Raw genomic sequence first — 13,270 nt, forward strand, 5'->3', positions numbered from 1 at the left:
CGGCACTTGTTTACCTTGTTTAGCTCAGGAAAAAGTTCTTGAATGGTGATATCCAAGAGAACGTAGGTCAACTGAAGACAGCAAAAGAGCAGTGGAAACCAAAAAAACAAAAAAAAGAGAGAAACAGTTACGTAACAGATTCAAAACAATGCACCAAAGAAGAACTGCGCAAATCATTTTTTGGAGACATCCCACTAAGCATTGGGATTGTCACATCCCATGCTTCATCCTCCACAAATGTACGACGAGAAAGTGTCACTATTTTCCACAGCTAAATGAAGTCCATATTTTCACCTTGACAGGACATGCTCTTGAGCAGTGAGGTAGGCGGGAGATGAGTCACGCGTGTGATGGCGTGGGGGCGAGCGCTGTTACCTGCTTGTTGACAACTGGCTGCTGCAGCCCATCAAAGAGAAGACATACACCTTCATACTTGGCCTCTTCTCCGATACATTTCCCCAGAAGGTCTAAAAGATAAATGGGTTTTCAATTGGCGGCCACCTCTTAAAATGTGTATGTGTCTTATAAGGGCAGGGGGACGCTGACGGGAAATTACCTGGAATGTATCTCATCATCTCTGCAAATGTCCTCTTTGCTCTCCTCTGCTTATCCTGAGCCGAGCGAGGCGGACTGCTCTCGCAGAAAACAGCATCTAGGGGAGGCATATTTTTGTTTGGATTTTTACTCCTTTTTCACTTTTATGACACCTTCTGACTAAAAACCTGACAAGGGAGTCAACATCCAATGTTGCGGTGCACTTATTTTTTTACCATCATAAAAACATGTAAAAAGTTAAGTACAATGTTGAGTTCCTGAAAAATAGTGGCAAAGAAAAACTTGCACTCACCGGAATGTGTCAGCGATAACAAATGTGAGGATTTGGACACCACGGGATTTTTAGATATCAATACATAATTGACTTAATGTTGCATTCTTGTGGAGTAATTTGGGCCCATCGCAAAAGCCTAGCTTTTTGCTTTGCAGCAATAAAACAGAAGGCGTTCAAGGCACGTCCCGCGCTAATTAACGCGCGTGATGTTGGTGGACACGAAAGGTAGCACTTTGTCAGTATTATCTGTGTAGGAGAAATTGTGTGCGTATTTTGCAAATGGCACATCAATTCTGACTTAAACTTCAAATCATTTTATTACAGTTAACATTGATAAAACCATAATATTCCTGTCCAACCATGTGAGGTAGAGCTTATCCCAGCTGGAGGACACCTTGGACTGGGATCGACTCTCTTATAGACAAACAACCATTTGCACTCACATGCCCACCTGTGGACAATTTAGAGTCTCCAATTAGCCTAACATGCATGTTTTTGGATATGAGAGGACGTGTCCATTTATTTTTTTCCTCATACATCATCATTTTATTGGTTATTTTAAAAATTATATTAAAAACTTAAAATTATGTTACATTTTGGCAATATATGCTGGGTTTTATAAAATTATTGTTTAACTTTTGCACAATTTTCCCCTACATAGCTGTCCCATGGGTATTTTCTAAATTGTTGTTGTTTTAATAATAGTATTAGTGTCATAATATTTATTAATTCATTCATTTTCTATGTCGGTTGTCCTGACTAGGATTGCGGAGGTATGCTGGAGCCTATCCCATCTGACTTCGGGCAAAAGGCGTGGTACACCCTGGACTGGTCACCAGCCAATCACAGGGCACATATAGACAAACAACCATTCACATTCATTCCTATGGACAATTTAGAGTCTCCAATTACTCCAACATGCATGTTTTTGGAATGTGGGAGGAAGCTGGAGTAGCCGGAGAAAATCCACGCACGCACAGGGAGAACATGCAAACTCCACAGAGATGCCCAAACGTAGATATGAACCCAGATCTCATAACTGCGTGGCCAATATGCCTCATGGTTAGCATGAGCATATTTGTATTTATTACTTTAAAAATCATTTTAAAAAAAACAAAGTTTGCATCAAAATTTGGGGATATTTGCTGTTTTTATCTTCAATTTTTTTTTTTGCCTTTTTAAATTCAGTTTAATTGGAGGGGTTTTTTTGCACAATTTTTTCCTACATGGCTTTCCGACGGGTAATTTTTCCAATTATTTTTTAAAAATAATATTATCATTATAGTAGTAATATATAATTCAAAAAGGAAAACAATATGCATGTAAAATATGCCCTTTTTAATGTGGAGTATTCAGGTGAGTTGTTTTTTTTTTAAGAGCAGTTCTTGTTTTGTTGTTTTTACAGCAAGAGCCAAAAATCATATGTACAGTATAATTCTCCATTCTTAGTTGATGAAACCGTGACTTATTACCGTCCCCATAACATTTTGTTTCGTTTTCATCCACTTGCGCATTGGAATGCATGTGAAAGGGCGGACGATGCCCTCAGGGACACACTGTGGTTGTTATACGACCACGTAGTTTCAATGAGATGGGAATCCTCCATGACATCCAGCATCAACTTGAATTTCCCTCATGGGATTAATAAAACATGTGCATCTGTAAAACATTTTATAATGTGCACTATTGGACAGGACCACTAAATGTGACTATTTTAAGCAACATTTGCTCAGGTACTAGAGAAAGGTGTGCATACAGTATAATGGGTTCTCTTCCATAATAAGAAAAGTTAAAAGGGACTTACTTCAGCGTGAAAACCAACCTTGGAGACATCATGAAATACACTGAAGCCTGTTTAAATAAGACTATGCTATTGCTGTGAACGTCTAGGAAGAGACGGGTACAAAGGCGCACCTCTCAGCAGGGTGATGAGGGAGACGAGCCGATGCTCTTCCACCACCTGGTTGAGTTTCTGCTGAAGGTAGTAATCTGTGTAGGCCTCCAAGGTGTTTTTGAATAGGATCCTGCCACCCATCAAAAGGTGGTGCAACCAGTCAGGAATGTGGAAGACAACACGGCCTGACAAAAGGAGGATAGGTCGGCTCATCACAGTTTCAGCATGTGTCAAATGTGACGTTTAAACACATAGGATGCTGGGGGTTACTTTACTTACCCACATACATTAAATAGTCGTACACCCCATCGACGGTGAGGATTTCCATGAAGTAGTTCTGGTTGTGCCTCTTCTCTGCTATATCGGACCGGTTGGCATTGTTTTTGAAGAGGTCATTGAAGAGCTGAACGAGGGAGTTAACAAATTTAGTGAGGCCTAATTTTTTAGGCAACTCCTATTTAGCTAAAACCACAAAGTAGAACATTTTCTCTGAGCAACTTGTGATAAAACAGATTGTTTGGCCCCTCCCATTAAAGTGTAGCGTATAGAGTCACTCTTTGCAAGACCAAAACTCACAAACTTGTGCTCTTTGGAGAGGACGTGTCGGCTCCGTTTACTCAACACAACATGTGCCAGCCACACCCAACTATAACAGTCACCTATCATATGTGCGCCCCAATGAACAAGGCATGACCAATCAACCTTCGTCAAATCCAACTGTTACAGAAGAAACGGTGCAGAATTATACCATCATGTACGAGTTCTGTTCTTAGACTCTGATGTAAGTCGACTTTTGGTAGAACTCCTAAGTCACTCACACTATACACAGGACGGCCATAAAATAGCATGATGCAGTAACAAAAAAAAAATCCATGTTAATAATAAGACCACGACACTACTTAGTTATGTGTAGCTTTAAAAGAGTTTTGTAATTTCCGACGATCTTCGAAGGTGACATGAGTCCTTAGTGTGTGTGTGTGGCCGTGTGCGGACAGGACACACTGCAAATTATTTGCCACAGGACAAGATTTAAAATCATATTTCTACACGTTAGATCATTTCCCTAGTTTTAAAGGGCTATTTACTCATTGACTTTATGGTATAACCTTAATTTTGCAACGAGGGATGACTTTTTGTCTAGTTTAGTTCAAAAATGTTAAAAAAATTGAGCAAATGACTCTTAAAATAAGTTAATTTAAGTTCATCGTAATTTAGGATTTCTGACCAAGTACAATTTACTTGCTGCATGGACAGATAATTTCACTAGTTTTAAGTAGGTTTTTTCCCCCACAATCTAGTCTTTTTATCTTATATTTGGCCAGGCCTTTTTTGCAGTGCAGTTCATTTTGCTGATATTGTTTTGCTGTGATTCGGCCAATAGTAGCTTGTTTAGTTTTCGCAATACAGAAACCGTTGACCGACCACATCGTCGTCACCCTTGCACTGTAACATCCGGGTAGACGTTACAATACCATCTTTATACTTAATGACGGTCGCGACAGTCGAGTGTCGAGTCGTGTGATTGCACTTGAGCCGCACAAAGTGTGTACTTCCATGGCGTACCGCACTGTAAGTACTTCTCGAGAGACTCTCATGTTTACGGACCAAAGTGAAATTTAATTCATTAATGGCAGCGCATATGTAACCACGAAACGACGTAACATGCCGTAAACTGAGGACCACCCACTGTTTGTGTTTAAGAATATATAGAGTAATCCCTTGTTTATCACAGTTAATTGAATGAATGAAATATTTTCATAGTTAGAGCATCGAAAACCTGTTTATGACCTTCTAAATGCAGTTTTTAACATCATTAGAGGCCTCCAGACATTAACCAACACCCATTTAGTCACCTTTGCGCTCATATATAGTAATATAGTAGACATAATAACAGAAAATAAGCCATTTAAGACATAAATAATACTCGTGCTCATGTGTTGCTATATATGTGTTCTGGTGCTAGGAGAGTACAGTGGCGGACAGACAGAAAGTGATATCAGGGATTCAGCGTTGAATTTTAAATTGGCGTGAGTTACAGCTGCAACAGTAGCCTGTGTTTTTATTAGGGATTTTTACGAGGGATTATTGTGTCTGTTGTTGAATAAAACGAGTGCTTGTGCATCTCACCGAACATTACAGTAACATTCCACCAAGTGACCAATGTAGATTATTACATATCATTAACAGCGTCCTTGAATGCGTCTTCTGAATGCCTTATATTGTATTTTTGTTCATTTAGCCATTTTTATGCTTGAAAATTCCTAATTCAGGCAAAAAATACACAACATTTGCTTAAATATGCATTTTTTTTAATCAATAACAGGCCATATTCAACCACGAAACAGCCTGACATATTAATTTATTTTTTTTAAAATGTGATCGAGTGAAGCCGCAAAATTCAAAGCACTTGGTGTCCTAGAAACGTCTAGACTTTGCATATTTAAAACATCCAATTGGCATTAATTGTCTCATTTCTTTTATGATGTTGAATAGTAGTCGCCATATGATACTACAGTACTACTACTAACGCTACTACGCAAGTACACCATTTAAATTGGTCGGGAATCATCTGGAGGGGATGAACTGAATCCCCAAGGCTTGGCTAGTTGTGTGAAAATGTTAGAAAGGAATGCTGGCGAATGAAGAAAGAAAGAAAGAAAGAAAGAAAGAAAGAAAGAAAGAAAGAAAGAAAGAGAAACGAAAAGAGTTTCCAACCTTTTTATCGTTTTCTGAAGTGGGGCTCAGGATGGTGAGCTCGGGGCGACTGGGTTTAGGTTTGGGGGACTCACAAGAGTTGAAGAAGGACTGGATGAAGGGCTCCAGATGCTGCCCTTTCTAATGGAACAAACACAGCAGACAAATAGAACAAGTTATACACGGTTTGGGTGTAGTGGCCAAAGAAGTTACTGTAAATGTTTTTGTAGCATGAAAAGTCAGCTTGTTTTGAAGAGCTTGAGCCGCCCTTGTAAACAGTGATTGTGTAAAGCAGCTACACAGCCTACAGTGGTGAGGAAAAAGTGTTTGCCCCCCTCCTGATTTCTTATTTTTTGGCATGTTTGTCACACTTAAATGTTTCAGATCATCAAACAAATGTAAATGTTAGTCAATGACAACACAACTGAACACAAAATGCGGTTTTAAATGAAACTTTTTATGATAGTACAGTCTTCCCTGGCTACGTCACGGTTCGAACATTGCATCCTCACTCTATTGCGGTTTTAAAACAAAATAAATTAACAAATAATCACTGTTTTGTGGTTGACTATGGTCTATTATTAGTTTTTAAAAAAAGTAATTTAAATATGCATACAGGTACATACAAATTTGACTTATTCTTGGACTAAATTGAGCATTTTCAAGCATAAAAATGGCTAAATGAAGTAACTAAATGAAATAAAACATAAATACAAGGCAGAAGAAGCATTCCGATTGTGAATATAGTATTTTCTACCTTGGCCACTAGGTGTCAGTAATTGTTCAGTGAGACAGTGATTACCAGAACAGGCATTTATTACAGGTTGAAATTATCTCACAACAGGCACAATAACTAAAAAAAACAGTCGGACAGCGCAGACATCTGCCAAGCGCAATAGTTCCCCCGATATTGTGATTCACACCAAAACAATAACCCTACATTTTTGGATCCTGTTGGAAACGTGTCCTGTATTTTTTGTGGACTTACATGCACAAATGGTCCTATCTCGCAATGTTAAAAAATCCTTTAAAAAATTCCTGGATCCAGACGGTGATCCAAATCACCACCAAAATGTAATAAATTCTTCCCATATATCCCATAATATCCCATTTCCGACAATTCATGAAAATTTCATCCAAATCCATTCAAGTTATTTTGAACACAAACAAACAGACAAACAAACAAAACAGTTAAACGCCGGCAAAAACATAACTTCAGCGCTTGCGCTTTGCACTTGGCGGAGGTAATAACATAATAATAAGACGGGCTTCTGTTGGGGCCATAACCCACAACAAGCTAAAACTCATCTCTGAACATCCAACGTCACTTCCTGTCCTCCACACATCTGTCTGCCCGCCACTCAAGCCCCACAGGGAACACATTTATTGTGACACACGAGTAGGAGTTTAATTTACGTCTTGGCTTTTCTAGCCTTATTATGTCTACTATATTGGGTAATACAAGTGTAAAGACATTTAAAGCCGCCATTACAATATATTGATGAGACAATAGCCACCGCAGGAAGTACGTTGTCCGGAAAAAAAACAAGGAACTGTTAAAGTGTGAGTCTGTTATCTTATTTATGTCTAATAGGTCTTATTTTCTCTGACAATTTTTTTCATCAAGCCTTGGGTTTTCACACTTTGTTCAACAATCCTTGAATGCACCGCAGTTGCCGTGGGACGCGAAAGTAAAACATATACCGTATAACTTTTTCACTGTGACACTGTTTCCATCTGTTCATGGATCTTATACTGTATGTTATCATTCATTAGTGGTGAGTATCTTGCGGGTTAGATCCTCCGTCCTCCCATGTCGAAGTGTTCTTGGCCAAGATACTGAACCCCCAGTTGCTCCTGATGCTGGGTAAATGTGCTTTGAGTGCTTTGGCGGTGGAAAAGCTTGATACAAGTGAAGCACCATTTACCATTTAATCCCCCACTTATTACGATTAATTTGTTCTAGACCCGTCCTTGATATTCATTATATATAAATTGAATACTTTCATAGTTAAAGCATGGAAAACCAGTTAACAACTTTCTAAATACTTTTTTTAAACATTATTAGAGCCCTCTAGATATGAACATAGAAATCAACATAGTAGACAGAAGACATAATAAGAGTAAATAAGCCATTTAAGACATAAATAAGACTTGTGTTCAGAGTTGAGTTTTAGCTTGCCGTGGGGTACAGTTGCAACAGTAGCCCGTCTTAGGGGTTACTGTGCCTGCCGTGAGATAATTCAAACCTGCAATAAAAGCCTGTTGTTCCAGTGATGGAACACCCAAGATTACAGGAACATTACAGTAACAGTGACCAGTGTAGAATAGTACATATCATTACGTCTTTGAATGCAACTTCTGGATGCCTTGTATTTGCATTTTATTTCATTTAGCCATTTTTATGCTTGAAAATGCTTGAAACCCACCCCCCACACACACGCACAAAGTGTGTTTAAATATGCATATTCTTTTTACCATTAATAGGCAGTATCCAACCATGAAACAGCGTGATTTATTAATATATTTTTGAAAAACCTTGCTAGAGTTAAGTCATGAAATTCCAACCACAAAGTGGCAAGGGATGACTGACTGCATGCTGTTTTTTAATCATTTCTGCAGTAATAACAATAAAGTTCCGTTCTACTTTACTTTATTAAAAGTAATGTTATAAAATGACCCAAATCTAAAAATATTCCATAACTAACTGGCTTGGGAAAAAAAAGTCACCAATGTTGTGCTATTATTTGTGCCATTTTTTACTCCATTTTATCCTAAAAGTTGCACAGGCAACAAGGAATCTATTACTTACCTCCTTTATCAGTTTGCTGGGGACTGACTTAATGATTTTCCCTGTAAAACATGCATAATTTATGTCAGTGATGAATGGTCATGTCGGCACGTGACGTTTGCCTCTGTCTGAGTCACATATTTCGCTCCCTCCCAAGCCAAGGTCAAAGAGATCACACACACACACACACACACAGAGCTTCTATCATGGTCTCTTGTTCAAATATAATCCCTCTCACTGGCCCTTTGTCACAATCTCTTCCTCAAGCATCCCCCTCCCCAAACACACACACACACACACACACACACACACACACACAGTCCCGCCTCTATACTTCACCAAGGTTTACGTCAGGCAACATCTTGTCCAGGAACTGAGACTCCACACTATGCGGGGACAGGAAGTCTGCCAGGAGTTGGCTGTTGCTCAGCTCGGGATGCTGCAGGAGTTTCTGCACAGTATCACACACAAGAGGCAAAGTTGAGTGCAAGCCAACACCAACATGACAACCAGGACATTCATTTGGCTGCTACATGCTCACATGAGCAAGACAGATGTTGGCCTCATTTTGTAACCATGGGGTTTTTCAATGACACAATTTAGCGGCTGTGTTTGTTCTGAAGCCCATTAACTTGCCTGTTTAACCCTTCATAAGGCTCTTTGTGAAATTCTGTACCTGTCATTTCAAAACTCTACAAGCAAATGTATTTGTATGTCTAATTTATATTCACTTCATCATACAGTTGTCCCTCGCTACATCGTGGTTGGAACATCGCACCCTCACTCTGTCGCGGTTTTTCAAAAGTGAATTAATAAATGATCGCTGTTTCGTGGTTGAATATGATCAATTATTAGTAAAAAAAATAATAATAATAATTTTAAAGGACATTTTTACATATTCATGGCCTAAATAAAAGTATTTCCAAGCATAAAAATGGCTAAATGAAGGAAAATACAAATATAAGGCATTTAAAAGACGTTATATGAAGTATAAGTATATGTGTTCTCCGCTTGTTAATAAAGTAATTTAAGTGCGTCGTTAGGTAGGTCCGCGATTGACCAGTTGTCAGTGGTTTGCGGGTCTTTGCCTCGTCGTATTCTGAGCTGGGTGTGGTCTGTCAATACACCTTAAGGTAGCGACAACACTAGTGCTATCTGAAACCCGCTGTCATAGAAGACCAACATTTGTTAGTATATTGTGGCAAGCTTAGGTCTCTTACAAAATGGTCAGAGGCATCTTCAGCTTGCTTTAAAGCAGCGCTCTTTATTTGAAAGCGATGAGCCATCGACACTCACAAACGGACAGGAGGTCATCAACACGACGTCTATCTGGCGGTACGACCAAAACCAACCCAAATGGAACACACAAAGCAACTGCGCCATGCAAACTATGCGGTTATCAGAGTAATGCTGACACAAAAATATACATGCAAAATTATACCCACATCTACAACCCGCAAGGCATGCTGGGTATCCTTGCAGGAGTTACTCTTTCCCACACAATACTCATGCAATTTGGGTCGCCGCTTGTTATTAATGGGTGTCGGTGGGTCCTGCAGCATAAGCGGTTGAGAACCACTGCTTTAGACGTTCACTTGGCTGAAGTCTCGCAAGATGAAGATGATATTGTTTTCACTTTTGAGGCACATTTTTTAAAAATAAAATTAGGCTGCGCTACACTTTTCAGAATCACAATCAAAATCAGCCTTTACTCTCCACTTAACAGAGGTACAAGTGGAATTGTGCAATCATCCGTCCATACATACACAACATACTATATGACTTTGACTTCATTTTTACTTTTTTTTTTTACAAAATAAATCTAGCCTACCTTTTGAATTCACTATTACATTACTGCTATTTTACAAGATATAGATTGTGTTGTTATATGGTGTTAAAATGGATTGTATTATGCTTGCATCACTGTATGAGGTGCACTGATGAACAAGACACATTTCTGTAAAAAGGGACAATAAAGTTTATCCAGAGAGTACACTTGTACACAGTGCTTTCATTATATTTCAATATTACAGTACTTTTCATTACCACAGTATTTTCTTTGCTGATTTCTTGCTGGTTCTCCTGCCTTCCAGTGAGGCAGGTAACATCAAATTTTAAGTTACTAAGTGTGCTTCCTTCCACTACAAAGTTCGACAATAATCCCACCAAAAGCTTCGCATGCAATCAAAAACTAGCAGATGTTGGAATGTATTTTATATGATCAGCAACGAATTACAGGATAGTTTGAAAGTATTTGCCTAGCATAGGGTGGATTGTGATATGTTTCCTTTCCAGAATAAACATCTGGTACTGAAACTCCATGAACTCGTGAGGGTTATAAACTTAGCACCCCTAATTCAGAGATAGTAGTTGGAGGTTTTTGAAATGTGTGTCAAGTGTGACATGCCACTGTGAAAATGTTTTTCTCCTGCTGGAAAGCTGACAAGCTACAACTTTTCATGCGACTGTGAGAACCTCCTCTTTTAACATTTTCACAAGTGAAGTCCTCCAGCTGCTAAGAACTGAGGAGGTTCCAAGATAATACTGCTGTCAGGAGATCCCTGGCACGTCCGAAAAACAAGAGTGGAAGAATTAGTACCGAACGCAGTTGTATGTGACTTGGAAGAAGAGAAGTTGGAGTGAATGAGCCCTGTGCTTGGGCTGCATTTGCACTTCAATGTCACCGTGTCATGGCAATGTGACAATTGCTAAATTAGTCAGTGTTTCGCAGTGAGACACCCTGAAGATGTGCATTTGTGCACCATTTGTGGCACTAAATTTCAAAGTCTGTTTTCGTCATAAGCTTGACTTGATAATTATACAGTATTATACAGTATTATAATGATTATCTAAATGTGTCACGTGGCCTTGCTGTCTAAATTGAGTTCATTGGCAAATCGCTAAAAACATCCACCTGAAGGTACTCCTGAAACTCCTCACGCTTGGATGTGAGGAACTCATAATTCTTGGGACCGATGATTCTCTTGGAAGGCAGCTGTGCATCTGGGAAGGATCCTGCAGCGGGGTGTAACATTTCATAAATGTAAATTGTATGTACTCCAAACAAGAGGATGACAGATGTGTTTTGGTTTGTAAATAGTGGATACCCCAGTACACATACAGTACTGAGAACACCTCATTTTAGCAACCATTTTATTAAATTATATCTTCTCTAGGGACAATACAATTGAAAATTAACTTTATAGTAGTCAGTGTGCAGCTTGTACAGAAGTGTCAAATTACTGTCCACTGAAATTAACTCAAACTCAACACAAAGACATTAATGTCTAAATTGCTGGCAACACAAGTGAGTACCAAGAAGACAATTGTGTCTTGCCTACAGTCAAGCATAGTCTGGGCCTGCATGAGTGCTGCCAGCTCCGGGGAGCTGTGGTTCGTTGAGGGAAAACATGAATTCCGACATGTCTCGTAACATCCCGAAGCAGAGCATGATCCTCTCCCTTGGGAAACTGGGCCGGGTGACAGTTTTCCAACAAGTTAAGGGGCCCAAACACATCTCCAAGATGACAAGTGCCTTGAGCTGAAAGTGAAGGTAATGTCTCCCCCAGGCCTGAACCCAGTCCATGCTCTAGAGGACACAATGTGGACATGTCACTGTAAGGCGTACGCACTTGTGTTGCCAGATATTTTAGCTGTATAATGGCTGCATGTTGACTTCTTTTCAGAGTATGGTAAATATACTGTACTGTATCCTCTTTACCAAGCTGTATACTGCCTCATTTATATTCAAGTTTCATTTCTATAGTATTGTCCCTGGAGAAGACTTCACTTCAATGTGAAGTTCAGTTCTGGTGGCTGTCTGCAATGCAACAGTGCAAAGAAATAAACTACCATGAAATTCGGTTAGCTTTGACTCGAGAACGTAGAACTCCAGGTATCTCCTGTATACAGACCAATGCTCAGTCTCATGGCCTACTGTGATAAAACACAAAAGAGAAAAGCAGTTTAGTCTTCTGGCGAGACTTTCTACGAGATCTACAAGGTCACTGATGTGCATTCACCTGCTTTGCGGTCGTTCCGCTCCACGTCGATGCAGAACACCGGAATCCTCTCCCTCTTCACGTCATCATCATAGAAATCTATGTACGGGATAGTGATGTTCCAGGCAGAGAGGTTACGGGGTGTGCTGGGCGTGGAGGCTGCCTCTATCGGGGAGTCATCCTCCAGCACCATCATGGCTTCCTCCACCTGGAATGTGAGGATGTGAGGGTGATTTAGGTCACGTCATGCTCCTTGAGATAAGTGGCTCACAGTCACAATGGCTACTGGAGCCTCCCTTCATTTAATCGCCGCCAATGAAATTGCCATATGTTCAACAATCTTATCAATTTGTAATCGCTGAACAAACTTTAAAAATATTTTTAAAAATTGGAGAGTAGGTCCTGTTGAAAAAAAAAGGAAAGGTGAAAGCGAACACAGGATATCCTCGCAGAGAAAGGAAAGGAGATAACATTTAAAGGAAAAGACACAAAAGAACTAAAAAAAAAAAAAATCACAAACATGGGTCAATGTTGTACTAATACAGCCTCTTAAAGATTACTTTTTGGGGACACGTGCTGCATTTGGAGCCCATGCTTTCCTGACTCACTGACGCCTCCATGTGGTCGATTTAAAATATATTTTAACGCATGAGCGACAGCCATACCGTGACTGTAATTAAACAATCCAAAATGTATAATAACTGGCTGTGGCTCACCAAATCATCCTCTCCCTCCACCATCTCATAAGCTGGCAGCATGGCTCCCTCCATGGTTGTGCTCTTGAAAACCCCCTTGATCTTACTGCCTATGCGGCTGATCCCAAAGGACTCGCCTCTCTTTGACGTGCTCCTGCAGGCCAAATAGGGGGGCGTTATTAGACCATGTGGAGGAGATGGGGAAAAAGCTAAATGACAGGGAAGGAAACGAAGCAGATAGCAAAGGAGAGAAGTAAACAGCACACTGCAGCGTATCATCACTGCACATCAGAGGGGGAAAGAAAGCTGCAGAAGCCAAAGCAAAGCCACACTGCATTCATGGAATGAATGAATCGTCTCCATTGG

The 13,270-nt window shown here is 39.8% G+C and overlaps 1 protein-coding gene across 17 annotated transcripts in view; it reads right to left on the reverse strand.

Moving 5' to 3' along the window:
* snx14 (sorting nexin 14) overlaps positions 1-13,270 on the reverse strand; it is a 58,230-nt gene that overhangs the window by 31,030 nt on the left and 13,930 nt on the right. For 14 of the 17 annotated variants that reach the window (XM_054795789.1, XM_054795791.1, XM_054795790.1 and 11 more), the window contains 12 exons: positions 12,926-13,058; positions 12,231-12,417; positions 12,061-12,144; positions 11,123-11,223; positions 8,548-8,659; positions 8,230-8,270; positions 5,439-5,558; positions 3,003-3,126; positions 2,744-2,908; positions 557-652; positions 376-467; positions 15-71 (listed from right to left, as the gene is read on the reverse strand). In XM_054795789.1, the coding sequence (XP_054651764.1) occupies positions 15-71; positions 376-467; positions 557-652; positions 2,744-2,908; positions 3,003-3,126; positions 5,439-5,558; positions 8,230-8,270; positions 8,548-8,659; positions 11,123-11,223; positions 12,061-12,144; positions 12,231-12,417; positions 12,926-13,058 (1,312 nt within the window). Of the gene's footprint in view, positions 1-14; positions 72-294; positions 468-556; positions 653-2,743; positions 2,909-3,002; positions 3,127-5,438; positions 5,559-8,229; positions 8,271-8,547; positions 8,660-11,122; positions 11,224-12,060; positions 12,145-12,230; positions 12,418-12,925; positions 13,059-13,270 lie in introns of those variants that run through there. The other 3 variants (XM_054795793.1, XM_054795796.1, XM_054795805.1) reach the window with 3 other exon arrangements.

The sequence above is a fragment of the Dunckerocampus dactyliophorus genome, chromosome 13, assembly GCF_027744805.1.
Source record: "Dunckerocampus dactyliophorus isolate RoL2022-P2 chromosome 13, RoL_Ddac_1.1, whole genome shotgun sequence".
NCBI lineage: Eukaryota > Metazoa > Chordata > Actinopteri > Syngnathiformes > Syngnathidae > Dunckerocampus > Dunckerocampus dactyliophorus.